The sequence below is a fragment of the Neomonachus schauinslandi genome, chromosome 13 (assembly GCF_002201575.2).
Source record: "Neomonachus schauinslandi chromosome 13, ASM220157v2, whole genome shotgun sequence".
Classification (NCBI taxonomy): Eukaryota; Metazoa; Chordata; class Mammalia; order Carnivora; family Phocidae; genus Neomonachus; species Neomonachus schauinslandi.
In genome coordinates, this window is record NC_058415.1 from 18077543 (window position 1) to 18100985 (window position 23443).

A 23443-nucleotide genomic window follows, 5' to 3' on the forward strand; every position below is an offset into this window, starting at 1 on the left:
CTTGCCTCTCTTTCCATGTACTCTAGAACCTAGAGCCACTCAGCATCTACCAAACACGTTATACTCTTTCATGCCTCTGTGCCTTTTGTCTATGTGTTTCCTCTTTCTGGAGAATGACGCCGTAGGCAACTCTCAACTTAGAAGACCCAGCTTGGGCGTCATCTCCTCCGGGAAGCTTTTCTTAGTCCTCCCAGCAATGTTCTTCCTTCTTCTGGTTCTGTAATATACTGCTTTATCATAGCTCTTTTTACATTAATTTTAATTAATCATGTCCATCTCGCCTAGTAATTGTGAGACCCTCAGGGCTAGGATTGTGCCACATTTACTTTGTATACCCTGTTCTAGTCTAGACTGTAACACATAGTGAGTGCTCATTTAGTGTTTGCTGAATGAATGAATGAATGAACACAAAACAAACAAATCCTAAAGTCTTTTTGCAAATTGGAAAATTCTCCATTATTGTATCTCCAAATGTTGCTTCTCCACACTTTCCTCTAATCTCCTTTTCTGGAATTCCTTATTTAATGTCACTCAGACTTTCCTGATCTCTATGTCTCCTACCTACTGTTTTATATTTCTATTTCTTTGACTCTCTGTGGTTTATACTAGGTTAATTCATCAGTACTTTATTCCATTTCTGTAACTTGTTCTCTGTGTTTAGTCTAAAGTTCAGCCCATCTATTATTTTAGGGTTTTTTTTTTTAATTTAAATAACTTACTTTTAAATTTTTAAATTATTTCTTTATACCCATCTCTTTTTGTTTCATATCTTCCTATTTGTATTACCTAATTTACCCTTTCTTTATAGGTATTATGTCTTTTTATTTTTTGAATATCTTTAATATACTGACTTTTAAAACTTTGTCAAGCTTCTCTATAAAATTGAAGTTTTTTTTTTATTTGAAGTAAATTTGTGTTCTAATTGTTGATTGTGTTTGTCATCTTAGTGTTCATTTTCTCCATATATTTTGGATTTTTGGTCCTGAGTTCCTTCTGAATGGGAAATTTCATCCTTCATTCCCCCCTTCTCTCTCTCTCTTTATCCTTACTCCTTTCAGCCTAGCAGTATTTTGGGTTAACTCTACCCCTTCCTCCCACCCTGAAACTCAGTCCAGAAATAGGACATCCCAGCATTCCTGAAGGGGATGCTGATGACAATGAAGATCCCATCAGCAACCCAACTGGCAGCCCCGGAGAGTTCCTGGTCAGGAGGTGGGGTCTATAGGGGCAGTGTCCCCCTTTGACTCTTGTTTTAAGATCTCAGCCTGGATTTTGGCCCACATCTAACATGAAACACTTTTAGTCCTATTATGATAAAAAAGTTAAACTCACAGCCACCATCCCCTATGTCTAGACCCAGAACAAAGCAGGTGGGCAGCATGAATCAGACAACTATTATATATTTATATTCCTTTTCTGGTCCAAAGCGATTTCATCTTATTTTTGGCCCACCTAGCCTTTTATTTATTTATTTTTTGTTCTTTTTATATTTATTCTACCATTTCAGTATGTGGAGTGTATGGGTTAGGTCAAAATCTGAATTCACATATGATTTTTTTTTAATGTATGTGTGTTATAATGGATAATCAGATTCTTAGAAAAGCATTATGCCCTAAACTATCCTTCTGCTAATACAAATGCCTAGAGGGTCAGTATATTTTAGAGTGTTTGTTTTGGTTTTTTGGTACTTAATACTTTTAAATGAAATAAGCAAAGGTCAACCTGTTAGAGCCTGCTTCTAATCTTGCTTCCTTTCCCTTCCAAAATGATTCATCTTGGAGCAGTTAGTTGACCACATAGAAACATCAAGAATGGAGGGGCACCTGGGTGGCTCAGTTGGTTAAGCGACTGCCTTCGGCTCAGGTCATGATCCTGGAGTCCCTGGATCGAGTCGCGCATTGGGCTCCCTGCTCGGCGGGGAGTCTGCTTCTCCCTCTGACCCTTCTCCCTCTCATGCTCTCTGTCTCTCATTCTCTCTCTCTCTCAAATAAATAAATAAATAAACAAATCTTTAAAAAAAAAAAAAAAGAAACATCAAGAATGGAGACGAGAAATCAGCTCCTTCCCCACACTGGGAGAAGATCATCAGCCACCCTTGCTGTATACCCACTAAACTGACCTTCCTAAGTACTATCTTGATGATATTTTAAAATAACTTCTCCCCAGGTGCTTCTCAAGTACACAGGAATATAGTCTTCTCCAGACTGAAAGTGGCTTCCATTATCACTTATGCGTTAATGCCCCCAAATCTACTTCTTTCCCAAATGGTTTTCCTGAGCTCTAGTTCCATACATCCAATTGCCTGTTAATCTAATGAGTTGCTCAACACCTTGAACTTGAAATGTAAATGCATTTTTCTCCAGCCCACCTCACCCCATCCATAGACACCTTTTTCTATGCTCCCCATCTTGATGAATGGTTCCACCACCTACCCAGTTGCCTGAGGCAGGAACCTGGTCATTACCTTCTTATCCTCCTGTCTCAACCCTCACATTCGATTTGTCCTCAAGTCCTGTCAAATCCATGCCTATCTCTTAATTCCCGCTCTCCTCTCTTTGCTTTGTGGTATTACTGCCTTAGTTCAGACTTGTATGTCCCCTTACCTGAGTTATTCACCAATCTCTAATTGACTTTCTTACTTCCAGTATTAGCCACTCTATAACCAACCAGTCCTCCGTTATGTTCTCAGATTGATCTTTCTATGTGACAAATACCATAATGATACTTCTCTGCTTAAAAATGACTCTCCGGGGTGCCTGGGTGGCTCAGTTGTTAAGCATCTGCCTTCAGCTCAGGTCATGATCCCAGGGTCCTGGGATCGAGCCCCATGTCGGGCACCCTGCTCAGCGAGAAGCCTGTTTCTCCCTCTCCCGCTCCCCCTGCTTGTGTTCCCTCTCTCACTGTGTCTCTACCAAATAAATAAATAAAATCTTTAAAAAAAATGACTCTCCATTGGGGGTACCTGCGTGGTTTAGTCAGTTAAGCGTCCAATTCTTGGTTTTGGCTCAGGTCATGATTTCAGGGTCCCGGGATCAAACCCTGCATCAGGCTCTGACTCAGCAAGGAGTCTGCTGGTGCCTCTCTCTCTGTTCCTCCCTCATGCTCGCTCATGTTCTCTCTCTCAAATAAATGATAAAATCTTTTTTAAAAAATGACTCTCCTTCCATTGATTTTGGGATAGAATCTTAACTTAGTAACTCTGCATATGAGGTTCTTCATCCTGGGACTCACCTCACCCCTCACCACCTTCACCACCTTCTAAATCCAGGCAAAATTAGTTTCTGTAAACCTGAGCCAACCTTGCCCTTTCTCCTCTCTGAATACTTTCTCCAGCCTACTGTGCATGGCTACCTCTTTCTAATCCATTACAGTCAATATTTCCTCTACAAAGCCATCCTTAATCCCTCTATTTTGTGTTCCTTTAGTACTCTGAATTCAGCCATCTACTTAGTTATTCAACAAATGTTTCTCCTGCAGTATGGCCCAACAAGGATTCAACTGTGAACAAGGCAGTCAGGGCCCTGGAGCCCAGAGGGCATATTTTATGTTATTTATTCTTTATCTCTCTCTCTTTAGACTCAGGTCCTCAAAGGCACAAATTAATATGTCTCACTCACCTTTGTTTTTTGTTTTTGTTTTTTAATCTATTTATTTATTTATTAGAGAGAGAGAGAGCATGAATGGGGGTAGGAGGTGTAGAAGAAAAGGGACAAGCAGACTCCTCGCTGAGCAGGGAGCCCAACATGAGGCTCGATCCCAGGACCCTGAGATCATGACCCAAGCCAAAGGCAGCTACTTAACTGACTGAGCCACCCAGGTGCCCCATCTCACTCACCTTTGTATCCCTACCACTTAGATGGTCACAGGGACAAGCAGTGGCAGCAGCCAGTGGCTCCAAGGGCACCTCCAGCAAACAGTGGTGGTGCCAGGCAGGGGGGCCATCCATGCCTGCTGGGCTAAGGCAGCAGCTACCATAGTCCACGACACGTCTGGGACAGTGGAGCTCTGTCCTCCATAGGCCTCTATCTCCAGCCCATCATGAAGGTGACAATCAGCGTGGCCCTCCACGGCTAAAGCAGCAGGGGAAGTCCATGTCCAGCAGGTGGGGGCAGGAAAGGCTTAAGGCCATGGTGCACAATCACCAGTTCTCCACCCTGTGGATTTCCAAGGGCACCATGGACTTCATCTACTCGGAGGGCAAGGTAGGCAAGAATCTGGTCACGTCTTTCCTGGCCTGCCTCCACGGCAAAGTCATTAAGCTTGGTGGCTTCTGGAGTCCTCAAGGTGCGGCCACCAAGTTCAAAATCAATTTCCCCACATGCCAGGGGACTCTTTCTTCCATGACACAAAGGAAGAGAATGAAATGCTGCCCAGAGAGAGGCCAGGCACTAGTCACCTGGAGCAGCTACCCTGCACATTGTTTGCCCCAAGAGTCAGCCCAGCAAGGAGGTCCTGGTCAAGGTGCTTGAGAAGTGTGGGGAGATGGAGAGCATGGACATTCCCACGCTGGACCCACAACAGGAGGAGATGACAGGCCAGAACTTCCACACCTTCCATTTCGGGGACACTTGAACTTCCAGGCCAAGGTCGCATACCGCGTGAACGTATGTGGGCTTCATCCAAGCCCCGAGCACCCTGAGCCGCCTGAAGCTCATGGGGAAAGGCGATGAGCGCCAGGCCAATCTGCCTGCTCCGTAAGGTTCCTCTTGATTCCAAACACCTGAGGGACGCCTCGCTGAAGACACAGCAGCTCGAGGGGCAGAAACTGCAGGAGCTGGAAGAACAAAGATCAAAGCACCAAGAGAAAGGAGGCAGAGGAGAGGCAGAGAGCAGAGCCAAGGAAAGACAAAGAACAAGAAGAATTGGAGAGAGAAAGGAAAAGAGAGGAGAAGCCTCTGTCAGAATCAGAAAAAGCTCGAGAAGCTACAAGCAGAAAAAGCTACAAGAGAAAGCAAAGCTGACAGAGCGGAAGTTGCTGCCCAGGATACCCGCCCGCGGGGCGTGGCTGGTCTTGATCAGCTGTGGAGCCACCTGTGGGTTCCTCTGACATGCGGGGTCAACGTCACGCCCCCCCCCCCACCGCTTTCTTTGGCTGCTTGCAATCTTAACCCCCTCCCCCCCGCAAAAAAATAAGTCTTAATGCCAAGAAGAAAAAAAAAACTCGGAACACTCAATAATTTTTTATTGTTTTAGAGTGACTATCCGTGACGTAAACATTAAATTACTCTTAGCTACAAAGTGCTTAGACTAGTGGACAATCTAAACTTAGCCTGAGAGTGGTCACGTGCTATTCATACCACATCTAGAATTTCTTTTAAGTAACTCACAACATGGTGTATCAGCACTATCCAACTGAAACATAATGCAAGCCATACACACATTTTTTAATTTTTCAGTGGTCACATTTTAAAGAATAAAAATAAATGGGTAAAATTAATTTTCATAATATATGTATTTAGCTAATATATCCAAAATATAATCATTTGAACATGAAAGCAATGTAAAAATTGACTTTTTTCTTTAAAAAAAATTTTTTTTTATTATGTTAGTCACCAGACAGTACACCGTTAGTTTTTAGATGTACTGTTCCATGATTCATTGTTGGCATATAACACCCAGTGCTCCATGCAATACGTGCCCTCCTTAACGAAGTCTTTGCCATCCGATGTTTATTTTACATTAACAACACAACTCAAGTTGTCCTAGCCACATTTCCAAGGCTCAGTAGCCACATGAGGCTAGTGGCTACCACACTGGCCAGCACATGTCTAATTTAGAATAACGGTTTCAGATGGGATTTTAGTGGCAGACCATCTTCTTCAGATAAAATCTTAGGCTGGGTCCTATGATGTAAATTGACCAGAGCAGAGCAGCTCAGATTGGAGCGTGGAGCACAGGCAGACTCTCAAGAGCCCCACTTAGAATGCCCTCATCTGCCCCTCGTGCCACTCCCAGGCAGTCCTTGAGCGAGTCCACGAAAACTCTGCCATGCAGTGGCTCTCACCCTTCTCCTATTGCGCAATTGACTCCAATCTTTGAAAGAATTGGCCTTCCGAACACACTTGCATTAAGTAACCATACACTTGTGTTCTCTTGTTTTCATTCCAGAGGCACCTATAATCGCTGCTCAATACTTCTAATCAGAATAAGATAAATGAGAGAATACATTGAATTGGGGGTGGGGGTGGGGTGGGAGGGTGGTGGAAAGTTGGCATTATCACTAGTAAATGTGGAGTTCGCTTTCCATTAGATTTTCTGATACCACCATTACTAGATGTGTGGGGCCTTTATTCTAAGTAAGATTGCCAGATAAACCCTATACTTTGATGTACTAAATCTGACAACCCTAATCCCAATGCCCTAGGGTGGTGCAGTGGGCTGGAGCCCTTGGGTTTTTCAAGACCAGGCAACCATCACTAGGTTAGTTAATGTCTCAACCTCAGCCAATCAAAACAGAACACCAGCTTTTTAAGATTTTTTTTTTTTGCAGGGATTGTAGAAATTATTAGTGATCTTGTAAGCACAGTTTGGAAAACTATAAATTTCTTTAATTGGGTTTGAGACTTCCCTGGTGGATTAAGGATGATGGTTCTTAGGATTCCCAGTATCAACATTTCATCAACACATCCAGACAATGAAATCCTATTCAGTGCTAAAAAGAGATGAGCTATCAAGCCATGAAAAGACATGGAGGAAGCATAAATGCATATTACTAAGTGAAGGAAGCTGATCTGAAAAGGCTACATATTGTATGATTCCAACGATAAGACATTTTGGAAAAGGCGAAACTATGGTGATGACAGTGAAAGGTCAGTGGTCACCAGGGGTGATGGGCAGGTAGGGATGAATAGATGGAGCACAGAGGATTTTAGGGCAGTGAAAATGTTCTGTATGATATTATAATGACAGCTATGTATTATTATATATTGGTCCAAACCTATAGAATGTACAACAGCAAGAGAGAACCCTAAGGTAAACTAGAGACTTTGGGTGGAAATGATATGTCTATATAGGTTTATCTTTGGTTAAAAAAAAAATAGTACCATTCTGGTGATTGATGTTGATAATAGGGGACCCTATGCGTGTGTGGGGGCAGAGTCCATGGGAAATCTCTGTACCTTCCCCTCTATTTTGTTGTAAACCTAAAACTCCTCTAAAAAAAAAAATAGTCTTACAAAAAAAAGTGCATCAACACATTCTCCCTGAGAATGTACTCAAAGGATGGCTGGTCCAAGCTGGGTGCATCTTGCAGCCATTCTGAGGCTTGTGCCTCCTCCTGTATTTGACTTGAACCCTCGATGTGCCTGGTGGAAGTTTTCCACATGTGGGGCTCATCGTGTCTACCATCCTTCCTCCACCATGCCACACACATCCTGTCCTGCTTAGTGAATCTTTGTGTTGTCTTCCAGTTTTGCAATATCTAGATTATAAAACTCGGGTGCAGGTTTTCTCCTAGGTTATAAACTGGGTGGAAGAAAGGGTGAATTCCGAGGTACCTTCCTAAAACATTAGCTGTCGTACTAAGAAATGAAGAGGCACAAAAATTACAGGGACAATTTAGCGACCTAAATAAGCAATTTACCAAGTAGATTGTATTTCATTCACATTTGACTGACCAATGGTATCAGAGTAGTAAAAAAATACGCCAAAGCACTGGACAGGGTGAGGGTAGGGCAGACATGGCACACCAAGGCCTCACATTCCCTTTGTATGCAGTTGGTTCCTCCATAATTTGCTCATTCCTTACCTTTACACAATTAACTTTTTATTTATCCTCCTCACAAAGTTGTTTGAAATAAAAATCCAGGCTGGTAGCCAAAACCGCCTAAGTCTTTCCAGCTTCCTCTTCCTGTGTGGAATGACAACATGGATGTCCCCGGGGGTTGCTTTGCATTGCTGAACTCATCCTGTGGGGGTCAGTCCAAGGGAAAGCCAATAGTGAGTTCTGAATTCTAAAGAAATATCAAAGCCATCTTTATGGGTCCCACGGTTCCTGCAGATCCTTAGAAGCAATGATAAATGTAGGTTGTTAAACTTGGAAACAATAGAAAACAATCTGGAAATTAACAAATTGCCTTTGGCAAAAGACTGTGTACCCCAGGTGTACAGATTTTGCAATAAATCAATGTAGGAGATGTAACTTGTGACAGGTAGTGCCTTTGGGGATCACCCATGATATGAGATTCTGTCGAATTGCTGCTGGCCTTCTGGAAAATAGAAACAATCTTAACACACATATGTTGTGACCTAATCTTTCTACTACACTTTTCTAATTTTTCCTACCCTTCATTTCTCTTCATTAAAAAAAGAACTTTAGTATTTTAAAAATTGGAGTAAGACATCTAAGCTATGTTTTAGAAAAATGTAGGTTGGGAAAAGGAAGAAAAGAAGGAGGGGAAGATTCTTTCATCAGAGACCACAGTTATGTTCCAGAACATGTAAGAGAGTCTGTATGAAGCTAGAGGTAAGATAAAAATAGAATGACTTTCTCAGATTTCAAACTATACTATAAATCGATAGTAATCAAAATGGTATGGAACTGGCACAAAAATAGACACATAGATCAACGGAACAAGATAGAGACCCTAGAAATAAACCCATGCTTACATAGTTCATTAATCTATAACAAAGGAGGCAAGAATATTCAATGGGGAAGAGATAGTGTCTTCAATAAATGGTGTTGGGAAAACGGGACAGTCACATGCCAAAGAATGAAACTGGACCACTTTCTTACACCATACACAAAAATAAACTCAAAATGGATTAAAGGCTTAAATGTAAGACCTGAAACCATAAAACTCCTAAAAGAAAACACAGGCAGTAAACTCTTGAACATCGCAATATGTATTAGCAAAATTTATTAGCAATATTTTTCTGGATCTGTCTTCTCAGGTAAGAGGAACAAAAGCAAAAAATAAATAATTGGAACTACATCAAACTACAAAGCTTTTGCACAGCAAAGGAAACTATCAATAAAACAAAAGGACAACCTACTGAATAGAAGAAGATAGTTGCAAATGATATATCCAATAAGGGGTTAATACCCAAAATATATAAAGAACTCATACAACTTAACAAAAATACAATCTGATTGTAAAATGGGCAGAGGTCTGGAATAGACATTTTTCCAAAGACATGCAGATGGCCTACAGTCACATGAAAAGATATTCAACATTATTACTCATCAGAGAAATGCAAAATCAAAACCACAATGAGGTATCTACCTTAGACTGGTCAGAATGACTAGTACCAAAGAGACAAGAAATGGCAGGGGGGCGCCTGGGTGGCTCAGTCATTAAGCGTCTGGCTTCGGCTCAGGTCATAATCCCAGGGTCCTGGGATCGGGCCCTGCATCGGGCTCCCTGCACCACGGGAAGCCTGCTTCTTCCTCTCCCACTCCCCCTGCTTGTGTTCCCTCTCATGCTGTCTCTCTCTCTGTCAAATAAATAAATAAAATCTTTAAAAAAAAGACAAAAGAAAAAAGAAATGGCAGGTATTGGTGAGGACGTAGAGAAAAGGGAACCCTTGCGCACTATTGGTAGGAATGTAAATTGGTACAGCCACTATGGAAAACAGTATGGAGATTCGTCAGAAAATTAAAAATTGAAATACCATATTATCCATTAATTCCACATCTGTGTATTTATTCAAAGAAAAATGAAAACACTAATGTGAAAAGATATATGCATCCTAAATTTATAGCTGCATTCTTTACAACAGCCAAATTATGGAAGCAGCCCATGTGTCCATTGACAGATGAATGGCTAAAGAAGATGTGGTATATTTATACGATGGAATGTTACTTATCCATAAAAAAAGAATGAAATCTTGTCATTCATGACAACATGGATGGACCTAGATGGTACTATGCTAAGTGAAATAAGTCAGACAGGGAAAGAACAATACCATATGATTTCACTTTTATGTGGAATCCAAAAAAAAAGATAAACGAACAAACAAGTAAATTTATAACTACAGAGATCAAACTGGCAGTTACCAGAGGACAGGGGGTGGGACGATGAGTACAATTATGAAGGGGATTAAGAGGTACAAACTTCCAGTTATAAAATAAGTAAGTCACCAAGATGGAAAGTACAGCATAGGGAATATAGTCAATAATATTGTAATAATTTTGTATGGTGGACAGATGGTGACAAACTTAGCGTGGTGGGCACTTTATAATGTACATAATTGTTGAATCACTGTTGTATACCTGAAACTAATATAATATTTTGTGTCAACTACACTTCAATTGAAAACTTAAAAATAATAAAATGGCTTTAAATTTCAATCACTACAGGCAGCCCCCAATCTAAGAAACAGTTGGGTAATAAAGGTTTATTCTCTAAACTGTTGTTCAGAGCTCAGAATTTTATTTCCATAGAAACATCATAAATGATTGAGCTCAAAAATAAATAAATAATAAGTAAATAAATAAAAATAAAATAAATGATTGAGCTCATAGACCAGACATGAAAAGTTGATTTAACTCCATAATGATTGTGAAGGACAGGACTCATGGATCTACTTCAAATTCAACTAACCACTCTGTACGGTATTCTTCTGATGGTTAGACCTATATCAAGTTCTGACTCAGAATACTAGGCACATTCTATGCCCCAACCCCCACCCCCGCCATCTATCTCCTTGCTCTTGTTTTGAAATTCTCAGCAGAAACACCAGGACCTTCCTAATGGAATGAATGAGAATTCAGGTCTCCTGTCTCTAAACCCTTTCCAGAAGTTATCCCTTAATATCTGGGTAAAAGGTAACACTTGGGTCAGTCATTCTTGGGGTCTCTGAATTAGGAGAGTGGGGTATTACCTCCACAGAAACAGAGCCTGTAGATTCAGACCTCCTCTACTTGGTGGGTCATAAGGTGTTAAGGTAGATAGTATGACTGAAAGAGCATTGGACTGTGTGGTCAACAAAACTGAATTTGAATCTTGACCATTACCTATGTAACCTTGAATGAATGACCATATCTGGGCCTTACTTTTCATTTATTTAAAAAATAATAAATAAGGGAACCTGAGTGGCTCAGTCGGGTGAGCATCTGACTCTTGATTTCAGCTCAGGTCACAATCTCAGAGTTGTGAGATCCAGCCCTGTGTGGGGCTCCATGCTGAGTGTGGATTCTGCTTGGGGTTCTTTCTCTCCCTCTCCCTCTGCCCCTCCCCATCTCTCTCCCTCTGTAAAAAAAAAAAAAAAGTAAATAAAGAAGAATAATAATAAATAAATAGTATGTCCAATTTTTGAAAAGAAAGTTTTTAGCTTTCAAGAGAATTTCAAAGGAATCTATCACCACCACCACCACCCTTCCCAAATTAAGAACAACTGGACAAAATGATGTGCTAAATTCTTTTAACCATGGCATTTTAAATTCTAAGTCTAGTATTTCTTAGAATCTGTCTAACCATGATTTCCTCACCAACTGAATATCAGAACCCTCCAAATCATCTGGTATCATCCTCCTCCTCCATATTAGTTAAACAACAAGCAGAATGACAAAAGTTTTATAACCTTTCTACATGACTTCTTAATATCTGAAAACCTTTCTTTTTGCTGTCATAAAAGATCTATCACTTCCAAACCCTCAATTTCCAAATGAGAGTTTACTTTGATTGGACTAACTGGTAATTTCTAGGTCTGCACTTGGTGTCTTGTAGACACTTTTTCCCCCATCTCCTCAATCAATTCATCCTTCTGCTTCAATTTGCTTGACATGTTCCTTGCTCCTTAAGAGTTTTGGACTCAAGACAAAGGTTGAAATCTAAGGTCAGCCCTCATAATTTAGAATCACTCTTTTTTTTTTCTTTCAGGAAAAGGAGCATTGAATTGCTTATCCTGTGTGTGGAGTTACCACCTAGTGGGAGGAATCTGCATCTCAGACTGTCTGGTGGGGGAGTACAGAGTGGGAGAGGTACTGAGAGCTGGGCATGCTCTGCCCTCCCCCGTTTCTGCAGAGCCATGGGAGCTCGCTCCCGCAGGTCATTCTGGGCAAAGTCAAGAAGTCCTAAAATTCCTAAACTTGCTCTAGTTTTATAATCTTCTACCACTGCATCACAGAAGAATGGTGCTACTCATCTGTAGCCTTAATCCCAGCCAAAGGAACTGAGATGACCTGAGATAAATAATGGGGAAGTTAGATAATGAGGACCCCAGATTTACCTCTACATTCATTGCTCGTGACCTTAGAAGTTTCAGGTCCACTTAAGAATATTATATCAGGGAGTGCCTGGGTGGCTCAGTCGTTAAGCGTCTGCCCTCGGCTCCAGGTCATGATCCCAGGGTCCTGGGATCGAGCCCCACATCAGGCTCCCTGCTCTGCGGGAAGCCTGCTTCTCCCTCTCCCACTCCCCCTGCCTGTGTTCTCTCTCTCGCTATGTCTCTCTCTGTCAAATAAATAAATAAAATCTTAAAAAAAAAAAGAATATTATATCAGAAATAAGAAATATTGGGGTGCCTGGGAGGCTCAGTTAGTTAAGCATCAGACTCTTGATTTTGGCTCAGGGTCATGATCTCAGGGTCCTGGGATCAAGCCCCAGGTCGGGTTCTACACTCGGCGTGGAGTCTGCTTGAGATTCTCTCTGCTTCTCCCTCTTCCCTTCCCCCACTCAATCCCTCTCTCTCTCTCTCTCTCAAATAAATAAATAAATCTTAAAGAAAGAAAGAAGAAATATCTTCTCTCCTACCCCTCTGCTGTCTAACCTGAAATGCCTGAATAATGTCAAAACTACACAACTGCTGTTGGTCTTTCATTTCCTCCACCCCTGCCCAGTGTATTAGGAGAGATATATTTCATTTCCTTGCCTAGAAACCATGGATATTCTGAGTTCACTAACTTCTTGTGTTTCCAAACTGTAGAAATTAAGTAAATCTCTCCATGGTGAAATTAACATGACCCAACCTATTCACATAGGAGCTCTCTTCACATCCTTACACCGTGGAGAAACTCCTCAGTTTCAGAGAGATTAGATAATTTGCTAAAGATCACATGAGTAGTAAGTAACAAGGCTGGGATTGAACCCAGGGATCCTGACAGCTAACCCAGGATTTGATAAGATAATAACAGCTGAGAAACACCTTATCAGCACCTGAAACATGCCCAAGTGCTCAATAAAGGCAATTTCCATTCCTTAATTTTTCTACCATCCTTCCAAAACACAGAAAAGAGGAAGACCTCTTCCCTCATCTACATTTCTAGAACCACCGGAGCAGCAACTTGTCAGGAGGGAAACCACTTTCTCCTTATCTCTTATTTCACTGTCTTAGCTAACCAGTCACAAATATAATGGGGCAGGGCCACAAGCATCTAACAACCACAGAGGCCAAGCTGATTAGTGTACCTGAGTGAAGGGTGTTGGGTCAAAGAAAACCCCAGCGAGGACTTGATGACAAGTGGAATTTGTTGGTGACATTGGAGCAAGTGCTGGGGATTCTATCAACTAGGAGAGCACAAAAAGAGGGTCACTGCCCCTCAGCTGTCTGGGATGTTGCCATGTGGGAGTGATGACCGTGTTGACAGTCTAGTTTTTAAAGAGAAACTAGGAACTGACTGACAAGTGAAATATCCCAATTTTGAAATGTGGGCAAAAGAATTGAAAATTTTTTAAAGTGTGAAGGTCAATTTTAGTAATGAGCCAGACACAACTTTTCCTTGACCAGGTACAGCCCATTAGCTGTCAGTTGGTAACTTGAGCCATTCTAGAAGCCTGTTCTCCCACTATTGTTACCAGCAAATCTCAGATGGAGAGACCCAGAGGTGGTTTCCTCCAAGTGCAGACAGTTTGTTCTTTCACCCTGAACAGTTAAAATGGACCCAGAACAAGCTATCTTTCTTCTGTCCCCCACATGCCTCGCTCCCTCATGGAGACAAGATGGAACTCCCACCTGGGAACTCCGGTGGTTTGTTGATTCCTCCACACTCAAAAAGAATCTCCCGATTGTTCTTACCAGGGCGAGAAGTTTAACTGTGAAAAATGCCACGAGAGCTGTGTGGAATGCAAGGGACCTGGCACCAAGAACTGTACCATGTGCCCCGCCAGCCTGGTGCTGCTTATGGATGACAACCGTTGCCTACACTGCTGTAACATGTCCGATCCCGCCAACACCCAGGACTGCTGTGACTGCCGGAACACCACAGGTGAGCAGAGAGGAAGAGCAGCCTGCAGAGGAAGGGCCTGTCCTCTGGAGGGGGATGAGAGCAGAGGGGAGAGGAGGAGAGTTCCAGAGAATAAGTAAAGCTACCTTCTTCTTGCATGCCTGCTGTGTACTTAAAACTTTCTGTCAATCAACTCATAGAAATAGATATTTTTATTTTTATTTTTATTTTTTATTTTTTTTAAAGAGTTGCTTATTTCAGAGAGAGTGTGAGAGCACAAGTGGGGAGAGGGACAGAAGGAGAGGGAGAGAGAGAATCTTCAAGCAGACTCCCTGCTGAGCGTGGAACCCGACTCGGGGCTCAATCCCAGGACCCTGAGATCATGACCTGAGCTGAAATCAAGAGTTGGCCGCTTAACCAACGAAGCCACCCAGGTGCCCCTAAGTAGATTTTTTTGAAGGAATCTCTACACCCAAAGTGGGGCTCTAACTCATAACCCTAAGATCAAGAGTCGCATGCTCTACCTACTGAGCCAGCCAGGTGCCCCTATAAGTAGATATTATTAATGCCCTTTTGTAGATGAGGAGACCAAGACCCAAAGGGTTTGATTAGCATGTTCAAGTCCATAGCAATGTTAAGGGCTCATCTGGAATTAGACTGTAGGCCCTGTGGACTGCAAAGCCTGCATTCTTTCCACTGGTGTCTGCCTCTAAGATAAGAACTCAAGTCTGTCTAGAATCTCATGTTTTTAAAAAGATTTTATTTATTTACTTTAGAGAAAGAGAAAGAGAGAGCAAGTGAGTGAGCAGGGGAAGGGCGGAGGGAGAGAGGGAATCTCAAGCAGACTCCCCACTGAATGTGGAGCCTGACGTGGGGGCTCGATCTAACGACCCTGAGATCATGACCTGAGCCGAAACCAAGAGTCAGACGCTTAACCGACTGAGCCACCCAGGTGCCCCTAGAATCTCATCTTTATAACTTTACTTTCTTCTTTTTTATTCCTCTCTCCTGGAAAAACAAGGAAAAGAAACAACTATCCAAAAAGCTGATGCCAATATTACCTTGATTCTGCTGTAGACTCATTCTATGGAAGTTAGCCAAATTCTAGGACTCCCCTTAGAGACTTAATGCATTTTAAAAATGACATTTCATCAAAGGCTAGAAAGAAACAAAACCCTTTTTACCAATTCCCAGGCCCCCAACTGTCTCCTACCCCCGACCTCATCTATATGTATATGGGTACTTGGACTTCATAGGCCACAAACTCAGAAGGATCCCATATGGAGTGATTCCTTCTTAAATACATAAATATAAAATATTTTTATTTATATGTTTATTATATATTAGATATTTGTTTTCTTAAAATACATTCTCTAGTCCAGAAGCAGATCATTTCCTTGGGGTTCAGATGTATCGTGGACTGACAAAGAGACATCATATTTATTTGAGCCTGTCCATGTATAAGTGAGGTAAAGCTCAGACCCATAATTGCTACTAGCCATTTCTTTTTTATTTTTTATTAGCCTTTTCAATTAAATTCTAAATATCATCTTTCCAAAAATGAAATATTTCCTTCTCTTAGCTTTCCTACCCCCAAAAACAGCTGGTCTCTCCAGCCCCTCATACATATCCACCTTCAGGGTCTGATTGCCTAATATCTACGCTATGTCAGCTAAGAATAATAACCCTCATTACATCAATGGCTTTAAATGAAACCAGAAGTGTGTGTGTGTTGGGTGCAGAGTTTCTCCAAGACTGTTCCAACTAAGAACTATTTAGTCAGCTTTCCTGGGCCTTCTGTGGCACTTGAAGATCCACCTGGGGCAACTCTGCAAAAGTCTAAATACTCTTGATTACCTGCTCATATTTTTACTGAGACTCTGCTCCTTTAAAGAAACCAGATCACAGAGGCTGACCCTGACTCTGCAGACCTACGCCTGGAGAAGAGTAAGACATGATTGCATATGGTGCCCTAGTAATTGAAACAATCTCGAACCATCTTTTATTGATTCTCCTGCCCTAGGCAGTATTTATCTGCAAGTACCACATACAGATTGCGTATCCATCCCTCTGGTGCTTTAATATTTCCTCCAGAGAAAAATTCTGTGCTGATATTGTTAATGACAAAAACAATTATGATAGTGCTATTATTTTAGAAGAGGAAATTCTGCTTGATGGGCAAAAATCCCATGAGGGTGGAAGTTTGGATAAAATAAGCAACTTATTTATCACTAGCAAAAAGAGAGGGCAATACATAGTGGTGATGAATCAGACCTAATTGGCCAGTATGTAATAAGCAAAAATAATGGCCCCTAAAATAATTGGCAGCAGAATTACATCCATTAAGCTAGTATATGTAATGTACCTAAAATCTCATAAAAGAATCCTGGGGGCAGACCCAGGTGGTTCAAAAACCACTTATGGAAGACTACCCTGTATTTCAACTGAGCCTGCTAGTTTTTTCCCTGGTGTTCTCATACTCTCTTTCACTCTTCCATTTGGCAGGTTGAAGAATAGGGGGGAAAAAAGTGGGTAACTTACCCAAATCATACCACCTGAATAAATGAGTGAAAAGTAAGAAAAATGAGCTCATCACTGAATTTGTGGCTTGGTCCTTCCTTTTGTGACAGTTTTGGTTACTCCGTGTTCTCAATCAAGGCATCAAAACAGAGGCTGGTGGATGAACGACAGGGAGTAGAGCTCTCAACTTTAGAAATCTTAATTATGACACAAGAGTCCCCTATCACTCAACTTGGTCATCAGAATTTAAAGAAGCTACCTCTCTTCCTGTCAGATTAGGGCTACAGAATGCATGACCCCAAAAACACAACTGTCAGAGTGTTTGACCGAACATCTCCAGTCCATAGCATGCAATTTAGATTCCTGGGTTTGATTTTTTTTTTTAAGATTTTATTTATTTATTTGACAGAGAGAGACACAGCGAGAGAGGGAACACAAGCAGGGGGAGTGGGAGAGGGAGAAGCAGGCTTCCCGCAGAGCAGGGAGCCCGATGTGGAGCTCAATCCCAGGACCCTGGGATCATGACCTGAGCCGAAGGCAGACGCTTAATGACTGAGCCACCCAGGTGCCCCTGGGTTTGAATTTTAATTGTTCCACAGACAAGCTTTTGCCTCTGACAGGCAGCTATTCACGTCCTCTCTGTGGGCCTCAGTTTCCTCAACTGTCAAGCAAGAGACTGACCTAATTAATTTCTTTTTTTTTTAAATATTTCAGTGAGTTCTACTTATTTACCAGAGTAAGTTAACTTGGTATTTAAAACAAATCTTCAGGGACGCCTGGGTGGCTCAGTTGGTTACACATCTGCCTTCGGCTCAGGTCATGATCCCGTGGTCCTGAGATCGAGTCCCGCATAGGGCTCCTTGCTCAGCGGGGAGCCTGCTTCTCTCTCTGCATGCCGCTCCCCCTGCTTGTCCTCTCTGAGACAAATAAATAAAATTTTTTAAAAATCTTTTTTTAATTTTATTTTTTTATTATTATGTTATGTTAATCACCATACATTACATCATTAGTTTTGATGTAGTGTTCCAAAATCTTAAAAAATAATAATAATAAAAAAAAGAATAAAACAAATCTTCAGGGGTGCCTGGGTGGCTCAGTCGATTGAACATCAGACTCTTGATCTCAGCTCAGGTCTTGATCTCACATCATGAGTTCAAGCCCCATGTTGATTTCCACTGGGCACGTGGATCCTACTTTAAAAAATTAACAAACGAAAAATAAAACAAACCCTATTCTCCAGCTGATTTGCTTTTTCTCTACATTTAGCTGTGGAGATTCTCTTCTGCCAGTCTTCAGGTGATTTCCTGGGTTATTTACACTGATGTGGGTGTTATCTAGGTGTGATGAGGTGAGCCTAGGATCCTCCTACTCCACCATCTTCTCCAGAAGTCTGACCTAATTAATTTCTAAGGCCCCACACAACTGTAAGAGTCAATGGTTTGGGGGCACCTGGCTGGCTCAGTCAGTAGAGAGAGCGACTCTTGATCTCAGGGTCATGGGTTCAAGCCCCATATTAGGTATAGAGGCTACTTTAAAAAAAAAAAAGTCAATGGCTTTATAAATAATCTTCTCTGACCTTGAATGTTGGACCAGGTTGAAGGGTACCTGGGGAGAGGAATCAGTCTTAGAGAAAATCAGAGTTGAAACGAAAAATAGGGAATTTAGCAGTAACTGAAGCATGGCCCAAGATGGAATATTTCTCTTAAGAAGGAGATAGAAAAATCGATTGGTCAGGTTGGATACTTGGTGACTGACTCATGAGGTATGAGGATGAGGGGACTCTATTTCTCAAACTGACCTTCATCCTAGAAGGGTTTGTTGGTATTATCAGACACAGACCGGGACTCTCAGGGGGTACACAGAACAATTCTGTTGAGTGGTGTGCCCTCTAGGGAAATCAGAGATAGGGATTCTACCATTTTAGTTTTCAAAGATAAAGCAAAGCTTTTTAACTCAGAAGCTAATTTTCCTCATTCCATTTCTTCTCTCCCACCCTTCCCCTCTCTGCTCTTCCTTTGGGGTCTTCTTCCAACAGAGGAGTGTATCCTTCAAGCAAGTGAAATTGGGCCTGCGGGCAAACAGACCAAGATAGCCCTGTTCATCACCTCCTCCGTTATGCTGGTGCTTCTGCTCGGGGCAGCTGTGATTGTCTGGAGGAAATCGCGGGGCCGAGTCCAGCCAGTAGCGAAGGCTGGCTATGAGAAGCTGGCTAACCCTAGCAAGTCATACGTTTCCTATAAGAGCAGCCCCAGCTTTGAAGAGGATCAGGTGATTGAGTACAGGGACCGGGACTATGATGAGGATGATGATGATGACATTGTCTACATGGGCCAAGATGGCACTGTTTACCGGAAATTTAAGTATGGGCTGCTGGATGATGAGGAGGAGGATGAGCTGGAATACGATGACGAGAGCTACTCCTACCAGTAGACAAGAGGCCACCCGCCCCTCACCCTTCCCCATTCCACTCACAGGCATGCATTCGAGCGTTACAGTTTTGGAGTTTTATCCCCACACATCAGGCTGATGTGTGGGTGTTTGTCTTTGTCCTCTTAACCGTGAGTCCAACTAGAGTATGTAAGAATGCTGAAATAATTTGTTCTTCTTTTGAGTGGCTAAACTCAATTAACCATAACTGAGGAACAAGGATAAAATTCAGAGAGATTTCCCTCAAAATAATAAGTCAAAATACAGGAAGTGAAAAAAGTGAGATTTGTACATTTCATGAGATTAAAAAGTATTGGACCTATAGGAATTCTGTTTCTCAGCTGTCTTGTGGAGGTATTTGCTGCCTTCTGGGATTCTGATATTTCTGTAAATGATTTGGGGGTATGGGGAGACAAAAGAGTTGTTTGTCTCAGGGGATTTTTCTCCCCTGTCAGCCATCTTTAGGCAAAGGTTGGTTCTGCTAGGGCCAGCTAAAGAGGGTTCTCCTCCTCATGCCCTTTATCACTCGCCTCCAGACTGCCCCTGGGGAGCAGAAGACACTACCTGTGCTAAGGGTGTTCCCAACCTACTTGGAGATGAGGAAAGAAAAGGGAGCCAGCATTAGAACCAAGGAACCATGTGCTCCCAGGGCTCTGGTTCTTCTGCAAGAATCCACAGCCATCCTGTTCTAGGGACAAAGCAAGCTCAGGCAGGACATAGATAGCAGCAAGCCAGTAGGACAGAAATCACTACATTTCCAAGAATTGCAGCATTACACCCTCATGATTTTCTAACAGCTTTTGTGGTCGGAAACACCAGCTAAGACACTGAGTAATAAAAGAAAAATGGTAGTGTTAACCTAACATAAAATGGGATAAAATGACAAGAACTGCATCTACTCTGAGAGGAAAAAAAAAAACACAAAACGTTTTTAGCCACCAAATCAAAAAGATTTCATTGACAGCCTGTCATGGAGCTGAGAACTCCCTGTAGAAAAAGTTGGAGCAGATTCTAACGTGGAAAATCCCAACGTCCTGCTCACGAGCGTAATCCAGTTGCCCACCAGCCTTCCAACACTCTCTATGGCTGTGATCCATTTCTAGACATCCTAGGCTCTCCTTGGTCCACTCTCCTGTCAAGTACAAGCTCGGATTTGGGCACAGGGCCATTTTCTACCAATAGTAATACAGAGAGAGGGGCTTTTACTGTGTGAAATTGTGTAAGCAGGGTTTTGCAGATTTTCTTGTCCAAGCAGAAGCTAGAGCCAGCACTGGGAGGGGATCACGAAAAAATGACATTTTCAGATGACAATGTTAAAATGTCCTTAACTGGGTTTGAGATATCCTAAAAAATTTATCACACACCTCCTATGTAATTGGTATCGAGCTAACTAATTTGTTTAAAAAGTCACCTCACTTAATATCATGACTTCATGAGGTTAGCACCGTTATACCCTGTTTTTATAGGAAACCTAAGACCCTTGAGAAGTTAAGTAAAAGAATGACCCTGAAGTGCAAATTCTTAATAGCTATGTGATACTGGCATAAAATAAGCAACCTAAATATAGTATAAAAGAGTGTATATTATTTTATTTCATAATATGACAACTATATTACCTTTACTAAGTTCATGCATTTTGCTTTTCTTTTAACATAATGTATCACTGACACGAAATCTCTGTGAAGAAGCCTTCCGAGTACTGAAGGCCTCCATGTTTCTTAGGGGAATGCTCTTAAAACAAAGGTTGGCAAACTTTTCTCTGGAAAGGGCCAGATAGTAAATACTTGAGGCTTTGCACAACAATCAGCTCTGCCATATGGCCCTAATGCAGCCAATCCAGAACAAATAAGTGGGCTACGTTCCAATTAAACTTTATTTATGGGCACCGAAATTTGGATTTAAGGTAATTTTCACATATCATGAAATATTGTTCTTTTTTTTATTTTTTTTCTTCCAGCACTTAAAAATGTAAAACCATTCTTAGCTCGGGGCAGTACAAAATCAGGTAATGGGCCAAATTGGCCAACAGCTGTAGTCTGCCAACCTCGTCTTAAAAAAAAATCCTTAAGAGCCCATGTTGTATTTATACACACTTGATATGCTTCCAACAGTTTTGATCATTTAAAATCATCTCTTCCAAATCTATCTGAAGTTCTGATAGTGCCCTTTTCGATTCTTAGAAATTAAAAATGGATGTAGGATAGCCATCATATCAATGAGAGACTTTCTTATCCCTTGCCGTGTAATTACAGACTGTAGCTTATGCAAGAGTAATTTTGTTCATTCTGTGTTGTTCTTCTTCCCTAATAATTCTGAAGCCCTGACAGACTGAGTTGGACATTTCTTTATGTAGCCTGGAAATGGTTTTCCAAGAAAAATCTGTGTTTATGATACACAGTTAAAGATTAAATGAGGTTGAGATGACCTTGAATACCAAGAAAAATTGTGTTATTACCTTGTGTGAGCCCGAAAACAAAAGGCTTGTGCTGTGTGTTGGAACAGTTTGACATTTCCTTCTTTGTTCTTGGTCATGCCACGTTATCCTCAGACTTCTTTTGAATACTATGCTACCTACTGTCTAAACAGATAAATGTGTGCTTGGAAAACAATGTCCCTTTTTGGTTTTCTGTTTGCAAATAACTTGGAAATATTAAGAGGATCCTTATAGACTGGAAATGCACCAAGACGCTGAGCAAGGGCTTGGAAAGTTCCAGTTCATAGAAAGCAATTTTAAAATTGGACACAAAATTAAATCAAGATCAGAGAAGGCAATGGGGACTGGCTTATTAACAGCCTATTTCTGAGCACACTGCATGTGTGGTATTATGCTTCACCAAGTAAGAGACACAAAACTATGCTGTTTGTTTACAGCGCTGTTTTTTCTTTTTATCTTTCTACCTCCAATGACTGGAGCTAGTCATAGTAGTTATGAAACTTCTTCCTAAAAATCAATCCAATCCGTCGATGTCAGCCCCATCACCACTGACTCGTTAGGTCCCCAGTCTCTCTCATCTGGACGTTTCCTGCTTCCTCCTGAATTTTGCTGAACTTCAGTCTTTTTTTCTCCCAATTTACCCTCTATCCCTATATCAAAGATCCACCAGGTCTTTGGTCCACCAGCCCACTGCGTTCAGGGCTCCCCACCATCCACGCTGACTTTGACATTCAAAACGTTGCAGGACAGAGCCACTGCCTCTATCGTCCACCATTTCCTACCCCTCCTTATTTCCCAGATCTCCCATTTGTCCTGAATTGCTTCTAAGTTCCCCAGGATAACATCCTGTTATCTCCTGTCCTTGCGCACACATTGTTCACTCTCCTTAGAATATTCTTTCCTCACCTTGACCAATAGGAAACTTTCCGACCATCCTTTAAAATCATGTTCCCTTCTTACAACCTCTCCTGGGAGGTCTCCCCTGACCACCTTGAAGATGAATCACAATCTCACCTCTCTGCCACCTAGGTGCTCTGTGCATACAGTTCACATCATATATCTGTATCTACTAAAAGTGGGGGCAGCTACTTGATTCCTTGAGGTGGCTACTATTTCCTTTCCAAAAGCTGGCATGGTGCCCAGAACTTGGTAAGCAATCAAGAGCTCTTGGTGAAATGGAATTTTAGGAAGACAGGACTCACATATATGAAACAACTAGACAACGATAATGGTCCTGAGTGCAGTGTTAAGTGGGAAGGGGGAGGAGGGGTGGTGTCAGTTAAGCAGGAGGAGTACAAGATAACTGCAAATTAGAGCCTGTAGGGGGTGGTTTCATGGGGGAGATTTGTGCTTTGACTTGATTTGAAAAAGAGGTTATAGAAGGTATTCCTCAAAATACCCACTGGAGTTAATAAGTAGTTGGTCTGACTTTCATGATGATAGTAGTGATAATATTAACTTATCAAGTATGTATTAAGAATTGCCCATGGGGCCCCTGGGTGGCTCAGACGATTAAGCGTCTGCCTTCGCCTCAGGTCATGATCCCAGGGTCCTGGGATCGAGTCCCGCATCGGGCTCCCTGCTCAGCGGGGAGCCTGCTTCTCCCTCTCCCTCTGCCTGCCGCTCCCCCTGCTTGTGCGTGCTCTCTCTCTCTCTCTCTGTCAAATAAATAAATAAAATCTTAAAAAAAAAGAAAAACAGAATTGACCATCTGCCCGACATTGTTCTAGATACTGGGAAACACCAGCAAGTGGAACCAATCAGATCTTGGGTCTTAAGGAACTTGCGATCTAGTTAGGGAGGAAAAAAAATAAATCATAACCATACAACTATCATACAACTATCATTTTTGATGCCTTCTATGTGCCAGGCATTGTCCCATAGGCACTTTTTTCATTTGATCTTATTTAGTCTTTACAACACAAATGCTATAGAGCAGTTATGAAGCTTCTTCCTAA

The 23443-nt window shown here is 41.7% G+C and overlaps 1 protein-coding gene across 2 annotated transcripts in view; it reads left to right on the plus strand.

Moving 5' to 3' along the window:
- The window catches only part of PCSK5 (proprotein convertase subtilisin/kexin type 5), a 463530-nt gene extending 444166 nt beyond the window's left edge, over positions 1 to 19364 (plus strand). For both annotated transcript variants that reach the window (XM_044920816.1, XM_021689363.1), the window contains 3 exons: positions 11823 to 11923; positions 13960 to 14146; positions 18660 to 19364. In XM_044920816.1, the coding sequence (XP_044776751.1) occupies positions 11823 to 11923; positions 13960 to 14146; positions 18660 to 19054 (683 nt within the window). In that variant the 3' untranslated portion in view covers positions 19055 to 19364. The remainder of the gene's footprint in view (positions 1 to 11822; positions 11924 to 13959; positions 14147 to 18659) is intronic.
- The last annotated feature ends 4079 nt before the right edge of the window (positions 19365 to 23443 follow it).